The sequence below is a fragment of the Phaethon lepturus genome, unplaced genomic scaffold (assembly GCF_000687285.1).
Source record: "Phaethon lepturus isolate BGI_N335 unplaced genomic scaffold, ASM68728v1 scaffold20028, whole genome shotgun sequence".
Classification (NCBI taxonomy): Eukaryota; Metazoa; Chordata; class Aves; order Phaethontiformes; family Phaethontidae; genus Phaethon; species Phaethon lepturus.
Window position 1 is genome coordinate 11,512 of NW_010558517.1, and position 19,283 is coordinate 30,794.

At 39.8% G+C, this 19,283-nt stretch overlaps 1 protein-coding gene across 1 annotated transcript in view; it reads right to left on the reverse strand.

Moving 5' to 3' along the window:
* The window catches only part of INPP4A (inositol polyphosphate-4-phosphatase, type I, 107kDa), a 50,648-nt gene that overhangs the window by 4,786 nt on the left and 26,579 nt on the right, over nt 1-19,283 (reverse strand). Inside the window, exons 17-24 of the mRNA XM_010293096.1 lie at nt 17,655-17,687; nt 13,205-13,377; nt 11,815-11,938; nt 10,951-11,077; nt 8,581-8,721; nt 7,106-7,203; nt 5,814-5,926; nt 5,295-5,449 (exon numbers count right to left, since the gene is read on the reverse strand). Coding sequence (XP_010291398.1) covers nt 5,295-5,449; nt 5,814-5,926; nt 7,106-7,203; nt 8,581-8,721; nt 10,951-11,077; nt 11,815-11,938; nt 13,205-13,377; nt 17,655-17,687 — 964 coding nt within the window. The remainder of the gene's footprint in view (nt 1-5,294; nt 5,450-5,813; nt 5,927-7,105; nt 7,204-8,580; nt 8,722-10,950; nt 11,078-11,814; nt 11,939-13,204; nt 13,378-17,654; nt 17,688-19,283) is intronic.

The following is a 19,283-nucleotide window of genomic DNA, read 5'->3' on the forward strand; positions in this document are numbered from 1 at the left end:
ATAAGAAAGAAGTACTGTAGTCTACTGAAAATAAACACATGTAGGTTGAACAGAAATGGTTTTCCATGTTCATTCTTTCAGATTACCAAGCAATAATATCCCATGCTGCTCTGCCATGCTTCTGCATGCTGCAAAGAAGTGGAGCTCTGAAAAGCAAGCTGAACATGAATAACCATTGTAGTATTTGACCCTTTCAAACAGCTTCCCATGTAGGCTGCAGTGAAATAATTTAACCTCTTAACTACCTGCTCAATAGGTAAACAAAAAAACCCACCCCACCCACTTATTTTTCTGCTTCAACATGAATTCAAGTGTGTATCAAATATGCTTTCCGAAACACATGTTTCTGAAGTGCCTCAATATATGCATGTGAAGGGAAGACACACTGCACAGCCCACCTCATTATGCCCCTGCTTCCTCCGTTGCTTGGAGCACCAAAGGCCTGCGGTGGAGAACACCTCTTCAGCTAACCCGAGGCTTTGTAGTGTGGCATTTCATTTTGGATCACTCTTATACCCTGTGCAGTTCAACTTTATTTTTAGCTTACAAAGCAACAACTAAATGCAACCTGCGAGCCTGATCCTGTTAGAACAAGTGCACTCACTCCACCCATAAAGGGTGATACATAACCTTGCTGGTTGCGTGGCAAGGTTAGGTAACCAACAGACAATGTCTTGGAAGACATCAAAGATACCCTGGAGGTGGTGAAAGAGAAAAATAGCCTTCAGATGCTGGCGATATTTCCAAGTCAAATGGAATTAGGTGGGCTGGGAACTAAGCCAACTGTATTTGTGATCCAGATTAACACCTTGAAACCGGTGATCAAAATATGTTTTCACTCCTGGTGCCTAACCTGGGTAAGAGCAGATCAAATCTGTGATGCCTACAAAACCCAATTATCTTCGTAAGAGCAGGGATGTGTGTGTGTGATCAGGAGAATGAGTAAGTGGAAAGCTAATGCTGACTGGAAAGTGGTGGATAAAGGCTCAACAGAATAGTCTGGAGGAAGAAAAGTGACTTAGGATATAGATAAGGCAGTAAAACAATGGGAGAGGGAAAGAAGGAAGAAAGGCTCAAAATTACAAGATGATGTTATGAACATCACATGCCACATCTCTACCAATAAAAACTGATATCAAGCTACTCAATTTTACACAAAGACATATGCACAGACACATACAGTGGGAATGGAGGCAAGAGCTGGAAAGTGCTTTCCTTGTCACTGTTGGCCCATGTAGATGCTTCCACCTGAGGGGTGAAAAGTCACCTTTTGGAAACACCAAATATACCAAATTGTACAGTGTCTTAAATCAAAACATTCATTAGCAGACTACCTCTAGAAGAGGACCAGAGTAAAGAGACAAAGCAAATTCCCTGCTAATCCATCTTGCATTTGGGCATCTTCTCTGTGAGGAGAGGCCAGGGCTGCCTTGTGCTGGACACAGCTGGTTCCAGCTGGCTCAAATGGACCCACCATAGGCACGGCTGAGCCCCTCAGCCAGGCTGGTGGTGCCTTGGGGAAGGTGTGCGTAAGAAAAGGCAAAACACTGCATGGCAGTGAGGAGTGATGGGAAAAGATGTGAGAAAGCCCTGTGAGCATCGAAGTGAGGGAAGGAAGGGAGAAGGTGCCCCAGGTGCTGGGGCAGCGATTCCCCTGCAGCTGTGGAGATGACCATGGCGGAGCAGATATCCACACTGTAGCCAGTGGAGGACCCCATGGTGGAGCAGGTGAGTATTTCTTGAAGGGAACTGGAGCCCAGGGAGAGCCCTTGCAGGAGCAGGTTTATCCTGAAGGACTGCAGCCCATGCGAAGGCCCCATGTTGGAGTGGGGGAACAGTGCAAGGAGGAAAGGAGCAGCAGAGAGGAGTTGTTATGGACTGACTGCAAACCACCATTCCCCATCCCCTGTGCACTGCTCAGTGTGGGGAGGAGGTAGAGGAGCTGGGAAGGAAGGATTAGGCCTGGGACAAAAGGGGTTGTGGAGGGAAGGTGTTTTAATTTTTGTCTTTGTTTCTCACCATCCAAATCTATTGTCAATGAATTAATTTTCTCTAAGTTCAGTCTGGTTTGCCTGTAACAGTAACAGGCAAGGGATGTCCCTGTCTTTATCTCAACCCATAATTTTTTTCATCATATTTTCTCCCCCTGTCCTGTTGAGGAGGGGGAGTGAGAGAGCAGCTAGGTGGGCATCTGGCAGGTGGCCAAGGCCAGCCCACCACAAATTTATGCTTAAAGCAGGTCAATCAGTGAAGAAATAATCCAGCCAAGCTTTTCATCATGGCTGTTTTATTGCAGTGACTCTCAGAGGTTTATTATGTAGTCTTTTTAGTCAATACCATGGCAGCTAGAAAAGATTATTTCCCTCACCTCATTTCAATCTGCTTTTCAAAAGCCCCTATCAGAGACAGCTCTTCCATCTTGGCTGAACTGCTTGTGTTGCAACTTCCTAATTGGTTTAATGAAAATGAGCTGGGCTACCTTAAAAGTGTAACGGATTTTGCTGCCCAGGCTGATTTTGACTGAAACTGGTTTAGAGCATTTACACACAAACAGCTCCACTGGTGTATCTGACAGGACAGCAATCTGGTAAGGGGAGGGAGGGCAGGGAGTCACAGGTCTAGCGGCGAGTGTTGGCACTGCTGCGAATGGAGGAGGCTACGTGATCCAGTTGGACTTTGACTCCTGAACTGCCTTTACTGGCCAGCTAGTCATTTCCTCTGTAGCTTGGACTTCCAGACATATCATCAAGATTTTCCTGTTTGTAGGCTGTGATTTGGGACTGGAAAAGCTGCAACTTATTTACAGAAAAGTGAGTTTATTCTATTAGAATATTTGTTTCTAAGGTGAAAGCCACAAACTTGTATCTCTGAATTTCTACAACAATCTACAACAAGCACTCAATGTTCTCACCCTGATGTCCATGCTCACTGAACATAATTATCATGGGTACATAATTATCACAAGACTAGGAAGGATAGGAAGTCCCTGAGGATGAGTAAGTGGGAACTAACACCTTTGAAGACCAACATCACATGGAAGAAGAAGGTGCTTGCTTAATTTTTCAAGAACAGTGTAAGCAAGGATGCTTTCCTTCTCTGGAAAGCTACCATTAGCGAAGAGATGAAATACTTTGAGTCCCACAATTTAATGGTACTTCTTCCCTGTCCTTCCAATTCCCCCAGAAACTTCAGAAGTCTTCAACACTGAACCAAGCCTTCCTTTTCCACTACAGTTACACAAATAAAAGATCCAAGTTAAAAGAAAAAACAAGTTTTCTAAATGCCCTGGAAATAATTTGCTACCCTTTCACTTCCTATGTGTCATCTAGGTCAGGTCATCCTGTCCAGGCTGAAATGGGTTTGGATGGAGTTGGACTCCTAAGTATTTGTTCCATAATTATATCTCTCTCATTAAGCTTTGTTAATTCTGTGCCATTGTTGCTGAGCAGAATTGGCAAGTAATTTCAAAAACACAACCACCTACCCCAAAGAGCAATGAGATGTGAGGAAGAAAGAGTGATGGGCTTGAAGAATGGTCTAATCTTAGTATTCCTTCAGGACTAGTCAGTATTTGTTCTGCACAATCTCTCTTAGTCAAAGATTCAACAGAAGAAGAGAAAGTCTTTCACCTGTCTCTAATCATATCATAGAATCATAGAATGGTTTGGGTTGCAAGGGACCTTAAAGATCATCTAGTTCCAACACCCCTGCCATGGGCACGGACACCTTCCACTAGACCAGGTTGCTCAAAGTCCCATCCAACCTGGCCTTGAACACTTCCAGGGATGGGGCATGATGTTGCTAGAACACAAGAGACAGAGGTTTTGATTTAATTGGCCCTCTTTCAATACCCCTGTGTAGGCCAACAGAAAGCAATGCGTTTCTTGGGTCAATATTTTATCTGATCCTGTGTTACATTAAATTGATAGTCTGAAGGTCCAAAACAATGTTATTAACCTCTGTCTCTATTGTGTCCATGACTGCATGAAAAAAACCATTAACTCCATAACTAATTTAAAGAAAGTATACTAGTACTATACTCGTTCCGTTTTTATTCTTACTAAAGAAACTGTGCAACAAAGCTTTTTTTCTTTCAGATGTCTAAGTCAACAAGTTGCATAATTTAAATAAAGATATTTGAGAGCCACGTAGCTCCATGTTAAGTTAATAACTTCTCCCTCACAAATCTGTTCCAAGGTTTGTTTCTAATACCAGGGTTTAATTAGTCTTTGAATGCAGTTTTCAGGTACTATACTAACTCTGGAACAAAGCAGCAAAACGTGCAGCAAAAAAGTGAAAATAAAAAAGTCCAGTGACATCAATTAGATGTAAATATAAAAACCAAATTATTAGTGTAAGAGGCTGCAAGTGTTACTATATGAGACATTTTCCTTCCAGGTAACTGAAGAGTAAGAAAGGGTCAAACAGCAAAAACATACAGAAAGGATAAGAGAATTGAACACTCTAGAAAATTTGGTGAAAAGACACACAGTACAGTACATTCAGTACGAGTGAATGTTGAAAAACAGGACTGAACAGCATTGTTGAACTACATTGATAAAGACTAAGGCTAGATTTCTTATCCTTTCTTTTGGTATGTGAGTTACGGAGTTTTCCAGCAGTGCTTGAAACAAGGCATTGAACAACAGTAAACAGGTTTGTGGGGTTTTTTTAGTACAGTATTTAATTCTGCAAACATCTCTGCTGCTTCAGAATACAGAACATCATTATATTGATACGACAACAGCACACTGACACGTTGTGATGAAATTTGGTTGCTGTACTGTGAAACACTCATACTGACATTTCACCCAGTGAGCAGTGTTTCGGTGCTAAATAATACACGTGGCAAACCAGTGCAAACTGCAGGTGTCTGTGTTTCGAAGAACAAAAGACACGTCACCCCTGAGAAATCTTCCTGATCTAGAACTAAGAAACCCAGTGCTATGACAATTAAGGTAACCTCATCATTAAACAACTTTCAAAGCAGCACCAGTTTTCTGTTCTGTAAGCTCAGCATTCATTGAAAACACATTTTTATATGCTCCTCTGAAAACTCCCGATTCACTACTGAAAACTAATGCTCCTCTGATCCAAATCCAGTAACAACCAGCTTTAGCATATGCAACTCACTAATACATGCAAGGGAGGGATGAATTCTAGCAGCCAGTTTTGCAGTTTTCTGGCTTTATTATACTTTTTTTTTTTCCCTTTTGATAGAAACAGAGACCACTGCTCCTCTGCAGTTTGCATGGTTCCTCATTTAGGAGTAAGTGACACAGTCAAACTCTTACCTCCTCATACACTCCAGAGCCTGGGTGAAGACCTGTGGAGCCATTCCATGTTCATGCTGTAGGATCAAACACTGCTCTAGGGTGACTGACATGGCAGTCCTATCCTTGGCACTTTTACAGCTTGTAAATCGAACACCATTTAGTCTGCGGCATATCTAGAAACGGGATATACAATTCATCATTCCTTCTTCATGCACAACCTTCTGTAAGAGAACACATCTGTACTACATCTCCTTAGAGAGACACAAACGCTGTGTAGGACTTTGATGTCAAAAGCAGTCATCGCCGAGAGTGATTAAATGAAAATTTCATTTCATGAGTTGCAGGGAAAATACTGATGTGGAAAATACATTTTATCTCACCATGTCTCATTCTAGTGGAGATTTAACCTGGCAGCATTTCCAAGCTACATGCAAACAAATGAAGAAATTTGAACATAGCGGTAATAAAAAAGGGGAAAATACATATGCATGCAGAAAATCAACTGAACTATGCAGAGATGCTTAGATTAATAAATACCTCAGCAGCTTGCCAAAGGATATCAACATTCTTATTTTTCCTTGCATGTACATTTTGTCCCAGAAATCTTAACAGTTCAGGCAGGCACGTCTGACTACGAGATCGAGGTAGACCTATAAAACAAACAATACCAATTCTACTTGTTTATCTCTATTCAATACTTTTACAAAGATAAGTTACATGCAAAATGTTCCTATATGCCTGTTGCAAACACAATCATGTTTTCTTGAAACTATCAAAGCTTGCAATAATTAATGCAACTCTTAATTACTTAGTACCACCAACAAAACAAATTCAGGTTTTAATTAAACTCAACTGGAAATACACATTCAGGTTATTTAAAACTACAGGGGCTCAGAATCTGATAGCAATATAGTAACAGAGTGAACAAAGGGAGGAAGACTGGTACAGTATCTTGGTTTGTGTGTCACACATGTACTTGACATCACACACTCCTCAGAACTGCATATAAACATGTACTGCCTGTATTATCGCTCCTCAGAGGTGACAGGGTATCATGCATGTCTCCACAGAAACCCTGAAGAGATAGTTTTATATTCTGCTCACATTTTCAATTTTAAATTTGCAAGTTGGCCAGTTTTCAGTTACAAGAAACACATTCTGGTAGGACATCTCAATCCTATGATCTGTTTATTAGTATTTCACTAAGTGGAAATGAATCAGTTGAAATTTTTCAATATTTCAGAGTGCTTTCAATACTTGTCTTACATGTTCAAAGTGTTACACATCATCTCTTACACCTATAGGAAGACACCCAAAACCAATCAATGACAAGTATTAAATAGGTCATCTTTTTTTTTTTTAAGAGGTAACTAGAAAGAACAGCAACTAAGGCTGTGAATGGATAAATAACACAGTATGAGCTGTTAAAAAATGGCTATGTGACAAAAAAAATCCCACATGGGTGATAGATGAGGTTTTATTTTTGGACCATATCTCTTCCCACAGTGAATAGTATGTTAGCAATATTGTGTCTACCCTGGTCTGCTCTGCTTGAACTCTACACCTAGAAAGAATGTAATACCTGTAAGCAAAAAGCAGGCACAGACCACCTCCCCAAGTATTTCTAAAGACACGGACTGACCTTTAAACCTCTTGAATCTGCTCTACTTAGTACTAATGTATTAAAATAGAGTTGCATCATTTCTTGGAGGTTACTAATGCTGGCATATCATCAACATTTAAACAACTAACATGAAGCAAACAAATTAAAAAAATCATCCTGAATTGTGCTGTTCAACCAAATTTGCCATTGATTACCAAATACTTACAATCATCAGGCAAAACTTCCTTGAACTGCTCAAAATACGAATTCAACCGCACTAAGCTTTCCATGTTAATTACTTCTTGCAGTGAGGTGTCTCCAAACCTTTAAAAGGTGAAGGAAGGAACAGTTAAGCCCAAGGTAAAAGGTTTCTCCTCTTCTTTGAAACAACTGGCACTTGGCAATATGACTACCAGAAAACAGTTTAAAGATTCATCCCATGAAATTCCTAACCATTCAAATGCAGAGTAAAGTGTAACAGGGAATGTTGTAGTGATTCATTACAGAAAAAGAAAATATATGAGCGTGAGGGGAAAAGAGGAAAGATGAAAGAAAAATCTTGTAGAAAATAGTACTTAAAATTCTTTGGCTTTTGTGTCTCTCTTTCAATATTAAATATCCATCTGGTAAATAATTTTGCCAAAATTCAAATTTCTAATAATAGATTTACTAGCTTAAGTTCATAAGCTAATAATAAGCATAACATCAGTAGATAGGATTGAGAACTTTGATTATAGATATGTAAATGAGAAATACGGATCTAGGAGTAATAAACCATGAATGTAATAAATATTGTCAACAATGCCATGATTCAGCTCATCTAACTATATCTACATACATACGTATGCACACAGTGTTGACATCTGTAACTATGCTAGTCACCTTGGGCTCCCTTTACAGGCAGCAGAGGACAACAGTAACTGCTGGAATGCCTTTGTTAGACTTTTTCTAGTTGTCCACCATCATATTGCACACTCCACCCTGGTACCAAGGCTGCTGTCACAACATGCATGTACCTAATTTCACTGGAGCCCTCCATTAGAGCAGTGCTCTGTCAACATATCCTTTACAGGATATGGCCATAACAGAGGGAAGCTCTGGTGGCTCTTCCAAAGCTGAACAGTTTCCCTAGCAAATATAATTACATAATTATGTTTTTCAGCTTTACAAGAACAGCGTTGCATTACATAAGCACTGCAATGGTTTGTTAAAACAAAGGTCCATCTAGTCCATTATCCTGTTTTTTGACAGCGTCCAGAAGAGGGAGTCCAGGGGAGTGCAAAACCAAGAGGGCAAATACACAGTCATACTCAGTCTCCAGTTATTTATTATTTTTTATTTTATATTTATTATTATATTTATATATCCAGATATATTATATCCAGACACAGAGGTCTCAAGTCACAAGCAGCACCTCTGTGTCAAATAGCACGATTGATTTCCTCTTCTAAACCACATAAACCTGCACTAGACTCAAACCCATGAAGTAAGGAGCTCCACAGCTATGTACCATATAAAGAAGGACCTCCTTTTCTTTGCTTTGTGTTTGACAGCTTCATTTACTATTCCCTTGGTCGTGTATTGGAGAAACTGAATCACTGTTAGTAATGCAACAGTGCAACTCCGGAGAGATATACTTCTATCAGAACAGGAGATTGCTGAACTGCCACTAAGGTTGAGCTTGAATGACTGAATACGTACTTCTCTGCTAGGGTTTGCTGCTCATTGATTCCCACATTGAAAAGAACAGGCTGAACCCTCAGTAACATGCCACTTTGAATCTCTCGTGGCAACAAATCAAACAAGGCGCTTGGCAAAGGGATTCTCACATTAAATCCATCGCTGCAAATAAATAAATAAACAGTGATTAGACATAAAGATCAAAAAGCTACATTCCGAGAATGTAAAGAGGGATAACAACCAGAACATAATACGACTATTAAAAAATAAGTATCTGTCAAAACTGAGGACTTTAAGGAACTGTCACAGCTTGCTCCTAATTAGAAAAGCTATTCTAGTTCAAACCTGCAGCAACCTGTAATATTGATATTACATCTTGATGGACATTTCCATCAGATCTATCAATTTCCTGACAAAAGCTGATTTTGCTCTGCTCATCAATACTGCAGCTCTTGTGCAACTTGGGTAGAAAAAGCCAAATTTGGGCATGTCCCCATTTCATCAAGAGTAAAGTATATTTGATTTTAAAGTGATGATGCACATGCATAAAATGATCCATTTTTTGATACAGTAAGTAGTACTGACATTTCTGAGCAGAAGGATAGAGGCAATGATAGTAGTGACCCAAGCATAAATTGAAGGGGGAGCTAACAAAAGCACTGATACAGAAACTTATGACTCAGACCTACAAGCTGTTCCTGCAGCACAACAGGTTACCTTGGGTCAGATGGGCTACAGCAAAGCACACTGTGTATGCTTTATCTCATGGCAAATATGAGGTAATGCAACTTATCCTGTAACATCAGTACAGACTAAGGTACGTCATATTACTCTATGCTGGAACTGCCAAGACACAAGTTACTGTGGTTTGCGTGCTGTGTGTTAACCTATTGGCAGCAATACCTTAGTGTTGTATCCAAGTCTTACAGTGCAGAACTCCCAAGTACAGCATATACTCTCAAGTATAGCAAAAGAGCTCTGAGAATATATAGTAAGGTAATCAAAATTGATCTGTCCCACATTTACGTTGGATGGACACACAAATCCTATGCGATGTCTGAAAGCAAAAGGCTGTTTTCACCTCTGAATGTAAAGCTTCCAATAGTTTGCTCCAACACAAATATGCATGATTTCTTTCTTCTCTTAATCTTGAGTAAAAACTAGACAGCAAAATAATAAGCAACACTATCAGGCCTGAAAGTAATGAAGACTGGTTAGTGCCCTATAGCTAATGGGAAGTTTAAGCTAAAGATTTTCTTCGAAAGGAATTTTCTGTTAGCTGTCAGCTATTTCCACAGGTCTCAGCAATTTCCGTAACATACGTGATTGTACTGCAGACCTCATTCAGCCAAGAAACTGCTCATTGCATGTGAACCTTAAGGTAACAAACTTCCTCTAAATGTTTTTATCGTTAGAATTCTGTGGACAAAGCTGGGCAAAGCTCCAGTGGAGCTTAGTACAGCATACTGTAGTCAAATAAGCCTTATTTCCTCCAGAAATCAGATTTGAAACTAAAAGATTCTAAAGACTCTGAAATACAGAAACATTAAAACATTGACTTCTGTGAGGCCTCTGTCATTCCACAGCATCATCCCCATCTGTGAACTGGCTCTCTCTGGGCCAGAACTCTAATTGCAGGGGCCCATCAGCCTCATGCCAGAAACCAGTGCAAGACCAGCTGATAAGCAGGCTGAGTATTCAAATTGAAGTGTCACTCTCTTGCAAATGCTTCCCATCATAACAAAGCTATAACAGATCACTCCCACTCCACTTTACATGAGGATGTGAACATTTTTTGCTTCAGACTTTCGAAACAAAAATTGCTTTTAAGCTCAAACTTGAAAATGTCTCTTTTAGACAAGTGGCCAAAATGAGCAGCAGTCTGACAGTTTGAAAATTGATCCTAAATAGGCCTCACCTCGGCAGTAGCCCATCAACTGCCTGACACACGTTCCATGTCCCCTTATGCTAACGGCAGCCTTTTAGTCAGTGACCTACGGTAAAGCACTGACCAACTGATCAGTGGCAGTGAATTTCAGACAATGAGATCAGCCTCAAAAGTCAGTCTGAAATTTAAAAACAGTACAAGTGCTTAAGGAAAGACTGAATACTTCTGGCTTATGACTGTGGAAGGCTAGGTCAAGGTGATATTTATTCATAATGCAATACTGCCATGGTTTGAGCATTTCCATATACCCCCTTTCAGCTTCAGTTCCCTGTAAAATGAAACCTCAGTAAAAATGAGTAAGTCCCCTTCAAAACATTTCTTTGAAGTTCTGAGGAGAAAAACAGCACAGTGCAAAAGCACATAATTCATCTCAAGTGCAGTATCACTGCTTCTCCCATACGCAGTCCCACCCCACCTCTCCCCCCGCCTTTTTTTTTTTTTACCGATTTCCAGTGATGACCGGCAGCATGTCAGTAGATGTATTTGATGTGGCCTGAGTTACTTTAAAGGTTACATTCCTCAAGTCCATGATTCCCAAACTCATGTCCTCCAGCATTGCCAGCTCCTCACCTAAATCAAGGAAGAAAAATTGAATCATAATCATTACTTGTTACGTACAACTTGCCCTTATCAATTTGATGATGACCGTAGGTCACTCCTCTCATCAAGAAGTTCTATGGACGAACAGGCTTTGGAGCCCAGGCTTCACCTTCACCTACAGACTGCAGACAATGTCATGACTGACTTTATGAGTTCAGCAAGTTTAGAAAACACCAATTATCTAGCACTGTCCAGACTACTCTTTTTCAAGTAGATTATATGCTGTGTTTCCAATTAGACGATGCTAGTAAGTACTTCTCAGCATTGTCACAGCCATGATATCCTGTGTGTTGGAAAAGTTACAAGGTATTCCAGATTTGCTCACCTTGTACTGTAGGATTACAAGAGGTCAAGAAAATTAAAAAAGCATATTTTGAGCACAGTTTCTCCCAGCTTACCAGAATTTTAATCCATTTCTTTTCTGAAAAAAACAATCAATATGATATATTTTTTAAACCTTTGACATTGCATTACAAGGCAAATACACTTTATCTTTTAGAAGTAATACAATTAAATGTGAAGAAATTCATAGTTATTAGCTAATTAAGTACTCCAGATATAATCTGGTTTTGCATCTCAGTTTCCAAAATGATCTTGTAGCTGAGCTGCAGATTGTCCCAAACATTCATGTTCTGCAGCAGCCAATTTAAAGCAGAATTTGCTGACTCAGCAACAGCTAATACAACCCACTTGCCCTGAGCCTTTACCATAAGTGCTTAGCAGGCTCTCAAACTGCGCCAGCAAGCCAATGGTGTAGAGTTGTCTTAGAAATCCATCATCGTGCAGGCAATTCCTCAGCTTGATAATGAAACCACAAATGAGAGCTGTCAGCTATGGGAGAGAAAACAGACAAAAATGAAATGATTTAAAACAAAAAAGGCTCTTCAGCCCCAAACAGAAACAATATCACACGTAAGAGGTGCAGACACGTAATCTGTCGGACTGATGCTCTTTTCCCTTGAATTCTTTTCCTTGCAGAACTACAAGAGAGTCTCCTTGGAGAATTGTTTTAGTTACACATGGAAAAGCAACACAGCCAGTTCCAGGCCATGAATTTTGATAGTGTGAATAAATGATATATTTCTTTAAAATGACATTTTAAGATGGCTTAAAAATGCAGTATGTTTGCATTATGCAAAGATTCAAACTCTAGTGTTACGACATATTCAGGACAAGGTCCTAAAGACCTAGTCCTAAGATCTAAGATTAGTACTAGTCTTAATTCACTCTGTCAACAAAGGAATTTCCCAGGTGATTGCCATATGCTATGCACACAAGTGCGTGACTTTGTTACAGAATTAAACAGAAGGGAATAAAGTTCTGTTTATGATGGGTAAATATATTCAAAGCATTGAGTTTAAAAATTATCTGCAATATGAAGTGAGTTTTGTATGGAAAAAATCCCTAAATTTATCTCTACGAAATATTATATTTTGGGACAACAGCCCTACCAAACAATGTCCAAGAGATAAACTGTTTGAAATAAATGAAGAAGATACTGATTTCATGGGGAGGTAGACACACTACAGAAGTGTAGTGGGCAGAAGAAATGTGGAAGATTTTTGGTGCAGACACCTGCAAGTCAGTGACTGACACAAGAGACCCCAGCAGGCCCAGAAACAGAACTTGCAGGGAAAAAAACAACAGAACTTATTTCTCTCGCTGTAGCTGGACTTCCCTCCCCAGGTACCACAGGTCCTGTTGGTTTGCTCGATGGAGAAAACAATAAAAGGCAACCGAGGGAGTGCATTTTCTGCTCAGGGGCTTCTTTTTCCCTTCTTTCACATCTTTCTTCTAGTTTCAGTTTGGTGGCATTGTAAAGCAAAGGTTGTTTCTGTAGACAGCAGTATATTTTCACTAGTTCTGGAATTATTTTTTTTTAAATAGTGTATGTATATCCAAGGGGACACTTAAGTTATATATTGTCAAATGCACGTAAGTGACCAGTAAGGACAGGATAGCACAGCCAGTGAGAGGAGATCACAGTGTTAAACCTAAGAGTAGAAGAGATCTGAAAAATTCTGAAAACAGACATATTTCATATAAACCCCACCGCATGTCGAAGGGCAATCAAATCATACATATTTGCTTGCTTACAGTTTGGCAGAAGACAACATCCCTGCGATACTGAAGGCTCAGGCAGAGCCCTATTGTCGGGGCACTGTCCTGCATTAATAAAAAGACCATGGCTTTCTTTGCCTTGTCACTCATCATGGCTACGCAGTCTGTGAGTGTTGTCAGCAAGGGATAAAGAGCTTCGCTCCATTCACCTGGTTAAAAGAAAAAAATTAGCAGCACTGTAAGTACCTTATTTGAAAAAAACGAACATTCATTAAGAAGAAACTTCCTGTTGCAAGTCAAAGTTGTTGATAATTCACATTTAGGGCTTGTTTTATTTTGCCTGGCTGGTTACTCCCCGCTTGTTATTAATTAAGTAATCTTACAGAGTGGTTATTGCATGAGGAAAATATGGAGAATTTTACTCTGTAAGGCTGTTATGACTTTCCCGACCACATACTAGCTCCCAGATTTGTGCCCACAGAACAGGCTATACAATAGCTGATATGGAAAGTATAACAGCAAGATGAATAACTATATACGCAAGTGTATATCACTGCATGTGCATGTTCAAACATACCCTTTCACAGCGCATACATGGACAGACAGTATGGAGTCCATCGTATAACTGAAATAGTGAACATTTGCTTAGCCATTTCTGTCGATGAGATTTCTCCCAAAGAGATTTCTCACAAATATCTTGCCTTTGAATCTCTTGTGGACTCATAGGTGTATCATTCAACTGCCTCATCATCTTATTGATCCTTGTTGCACCTCAGTGGGGTAAGATGATGCTTATCTTCCATTTGCAGCATGGGAATAATAAGGCAGAGAGGTGAAAACTTCATGTAGGTACTCTTTTAAGCATCTTCTGTCTCCTGAATGGCTTTGAAGGCTTAGAGCTAGCTAGCGAGAAACACTAAGTATAGTGATTTAGATGGGAGTTAGCCAGATCCTTGGAAGTAGTTCAGAGCTTGACTTCCACTGAAACACGCGAGATAGGCCCCAGAGAGACTCTGTTCAAGGTCCTACGCAGGAAGCACAGAAATGAAACGGGGTTGCCAAAGTCCTATTTTAGTACCCCAAACATTGTGCCTTCCTTCTCCCTAAGAGATTGCTCTGCCTTAAAATGCCTCACAAGCTCAGTTTCTTTTCTTTCTTTCTTTCATCTTTTGTCTTAATCAACCACCAATTTAAAAAAAAAATTTCCATGACTGTATGAAAAATTATTCAGATGTTATACCAAAATCCATTCTCTCTGCAATATAGAAAGAACATAGAACAATGCTTTGGTTTTGCCCTCCTTAATGTAAGGTTGAAACAGAAGAAAATTTCTCTTTTTAAAGGGAAGGACAATGTGTTTTATTTTTAAAAAGCACCGGAGCTCACAAACAGAAGACACACAACCCCCAGCCCAGCTGGTTGTAGGAACAAGGCTACGTACAGATCAGAACCTGCATGAATGGGGTACTTCAAGCCCCTGAAAGGAAGTTGTTTGGGATTTTGACTCAAAGGCAGGACTAAGAGCTAGTAACAATAAACTTTTCTTTGATAACCAGCCAAAGAGGGGAACTTTGGAAGCCTGCTAACAGAAACATAACTGACAAGATTAACAGAACTATCCTTTTTGCTTTTGTTCTATGCGGTAGATAGATAACCCAATAAACTACACAAAGGGGAAGTTGTTTGGCTCTGTTCCGTTGCCATAAACAAAGGCAGGAAACATCAAAAGAACAGGCAAGGAATTACAGCTTGTCTTTTATATTCTATTAAGTATTTTTCTCTCAAAATAAATCAGACACCATAACATGGCCCGGTGAATGCTTAAAAAGCAAAACACAGATGATACTAACAGTGTTTCTCTTATTGCATTTAAGAGTTTTTCTATAAACAAATGAGAATGACAAAAAGAACTGAAAAGATCTTCCAGCACATCATCATCATAATCTCATTGCCTGGATATACATACATGTGTATAGTTATTACTTCAGCGAAGATTTAAAATTGTAGCGTGTCTTGCAGCACTTCATTTGAAAGATATCTTTATGTGTGGTAATTACAAAGTGCACTGGTGGTATACCAGCCTGCCTGAAGATACAGCAATTGTAAGATGTTATTTTTCTTCCAACACTCACATGCAAGGCAGTGGCTCATCCAGGGTAATAAGCAAAAATCCTTTGTGCTGTGTATTCTCTTGGTTTAAAATTTCGGCCATGAGAAAACAAACCCTTGTCACTTTGCAAAATTCTAAATGCTTTTTGCTACCTGCTTCACAGAGGTGTCACCTGTGTTCTTTCAATTTTTTAGTCAATAGTAGTTGCTATTAACAGTAAACAGGAATAAAAGGAATTGCACTCTCAGGCTCAAATCAGGTTGGAACATTTCATCAGCAGCGTTTAAATAAATGTGGAAGGACTCTAAGTATTCAACTTTCACCTGGATTTTCCTCTCCTGTTTTCCCCTCATTAATTTTCTGAACAGAACTTTACTACTGAAAGTATATTTCCTATCAAATCAGTCAATGGCACCTTCAAACACCATGAGGCACCAATTCTAATGTAGAATCCATAAGTAGGATGATTTGGCATAGAGCCTGAAACAGCGGAGATGCAACAAGTTGTTACAGATTTACAACAGCTAGAGATTTATGACTAGCTGTTGGTATGTCTGGGACACAAATCCTGCTTTTTAACCAGAGGTTTTGAGTTCATGTTAGAAGTTATTCTGTCTAAAAACTGGCATGGTACAAACCGTCAGGATGCCTGTCATTTGCTTTAGGTGCTTTATATTGTACAGCAAGAGACAAATCCTGCAGTCTCCTCTCAGAGAGCTACAACTGAATTCTGGCTGGTAAATAAGGGCCAGACTTGGTCCCTAAGTCTTTGCTATTTTTCTTATGGCTGCTGCTGACCAAAGTCATACCTTAACATACACTTTGGGGAGGAAGAGAGGAAGAGGGAAAGGGAGAGAAAGGGAGAGGGGGACAGAGGAAGAAAGAGATGCTGGGAAGGCCTATGAGTTCATATAGTGCAACTTCTGTGACTATACACTACTGACTATTTTATAAAAAAATAATGTCTTTTTAAGAGAACCTAATACACAAAGCCTGTATAAATCAAGGACGTAATGACAGGTGGGAAAAGGTTTTGCTTGTTTCCCCTCTAAGAGTCTTTCTTCTCCAGAGCAATAAAAATATTATTAGAATAACTGTCCTCCAGAGCCTTGAAAAGATATTTTTAGTCTTTTCATATTCAAAACCCCTTTGCAACCATAAATCAAAGTACTGGGCACCAGCAGGTGCCCTCGGTTTAGGTCAAGGTTGCAAGGACTCATGATTTCTAAAAAAGAGATTTATTAAAAAAGTGGTAGTTGCTTACCATCGATTTAGTACAGTATAACTGGCAACTCACTTAAGCACACAGTCACATCATGTCTGGCTTCAGAGGGAAGCAAGCATTCTACGCTGCAGATTCAGCCACTTAAGTTTAAGATGCAGTTTTTGGGTATATCTGGGTACCCAGTTGGGATAACCGGACTGCTTTTAATTACTCCCATCTTAAAAATAAATAAATAGCATTCATTTATGCACCACACTCATATTTTGCAAAAACTAAAGGGATGTTCCAAGAATTAAAAATTGGTGGAGCCTTTTATTGATTAAAAAACACTTTCTCAGTGATAGAAAGAAACAGGGTGGATAGCTAAAAAGAACATTAATACACTTCATGAAGATGAAAATCATACCTGCACTGGGGCTTTATTTGCCATTGGTTTCACTAAACCCAGGAACCCATGCTGGACCAGTTCAAAGACTGAACCTTCACTGACCTCAGGTTAAACTACTCTCAAATGGGAGAAAATACAGCCATCTAGCCGGGAGAGAGAGGTATTACAGAGGCATATTGTTCAGACCTTGTAAACGCACCACCAGTGTGCGGAAGTACAAGGAGAGAGGGAAGAAGGCTAACACTGGGATGAAAGCTTCCTAAATTCTGTATTCTGAAATATTAGACTTGCAGTGCCCAACACTGGTGCGCACCCACAACACAGAGATTGTCCATCAGCCTTGTTGACGACTCTGTGTTCTCCTCAAGTTCTCCTTCAGAAAGGCCAGCTCAACAGCACATATGAAAGGGCATGTCTGAAATGTCTGAAATGTCAGACTCCCACAGACTCCCAATGACATTTAGAACAGGTCTCAAATCATTCTCACACACAACAGTTTTGCTAAAACACATCAGCTGGTGAAACCAGAGAGACCATGAACAGGTGCTCTTCTGTACCTGGACATGAGAAGTTACCAGATGCCCCCTTGTACTATTATTTAGGAAAATAGTAACTTCTCAATATGCTTAGGTAAGTCATGTGATATGGCAGAGCATTACCATTTGAAAATGGTCAACCTTAACAGCAAGGCACTTGTTCTGTTGTTAATTATGAACAAACCCCTGCAATTTTCAGAAGAAGCAGAAGCCATGAATGCACATACCTGGGCCAGATTCTTCCGGAGCAGGGCTGCAATCTGCACAGAAATGGAGGGGCAACATGCATGATTAAGGAACAGCAACATAGTCTAAACATAAGCAACTCAAATGTTCAATGCCAGGGTTCTCAAACACTTTCACCAGGGGAAGAGGAGCTCAGCACAGATACTCCTTTGCCTGCGGACACCGAGGGCATGGGCTGCCTCCTCCCCTCAACTGGTTCTGATCAGAAGACAACCTGGATGGGGACCTGGAGGAAAGCCAGTACCCGGTAGCTCAGGGGCTCTCTGTGGATTACCAGCAAGTGCACTGTCAATCCCCAGCAATCCCCAGGGCACAATTTGAGAACCACTGGTTTAGTGCAATTATAGAATAAGCTGGAGGTAAGGCTGCTAAATGGGATAGCAAAAGACTAGCAGCAAGTTCAGTGCACTTAACAGAAAATGACATTAAGGCACCCACGAACGCAAGAGTAATAAAGAAACAGTACTTTGCCATCTTAGACAAATTTCTGTTACACAATTTCTGAGATAGTTAACACAAGCATTAGATTGTATATGGAGGGCTGAAACCTCACCAGTGAAGCCTCTGAGTGTTCCACACTCACTTCAGTGGGAGGAACAAGCTGGAAGGTAAAAATATACTACAGTGCAATACAAACATTAAAAAAAATAGACACCCTGTTATACAAGTCTTGCATTAATGAAAAGAAGTTTATTAAGCTAACGGGATTTAAACTTCTGTTGTTTATATCTAGATTCACTAGTGAAACAACAGAAAGTATCAAATTCAATTGTATGCATTAGGACAATCAGCAGAGCTAGACAATCTGAGATAAAAACCTCTCTGTATATTAAAACTTATCATATTCATTAAAAAAGCTATATGTCCCCATGCAATTTTAGTAAGGAACACCTAAGCCAATAACAACAAAAAAAATTTTTAAATAATTCCTTAAGTCTCCCTTCAACTATTTTAGGCAGTATTTTCTTTAATAAACATTCATTTCTTGAGAGATCCTCTAAGGTCCTTCAATAACATTCTGCCGTCTCTCTCTTACTAATTCTGGAACTATCTTGGGCTGCTGGTTTTTAAATTGCTTTCCGAAAAATTTCTGGCTGCTCTCAGCTCAGTGTCATTTATTCAAAACTCAGAATTACTAACAGAAGAAGTGTTAGTTCTTCAAATACATGACAAGGAAAAACTTTAAAATGTTGTGATTATAAACTTAGAGTAAGGATTTGCTTTCTCCCTCAGTTACTCCCATGAACAGCTGTGGAAAGTAACAGCAAAAGGGAATTCATAGAATCATAGAATAGTTTAGGTTGGAAGGGACCTTTAAAGGTCATCCGGTCCCCCACTGCCCTGCAATGTGCAGGGACATTTTCAACTAGTTCAGGTTGCTCAAAGCCCCATCCAACCTGACCTTGAATGTTGCCAGGTATGGGGCATCTACCACCTCTGGGCAACCTGGGCCAGTGTTTCACCAGCCTCACTGTGAAACCTTTCTTCCTTATATCTAGTCTGAATCTACCGTCTTCTAGTTTAAAAGCACTTAACAGGCCAGGTTTGGTGTGGAGTCAAGGAAAGTAACTCAATGGGAAAATTCCCATTGATTTCAGTAAGACCATTTT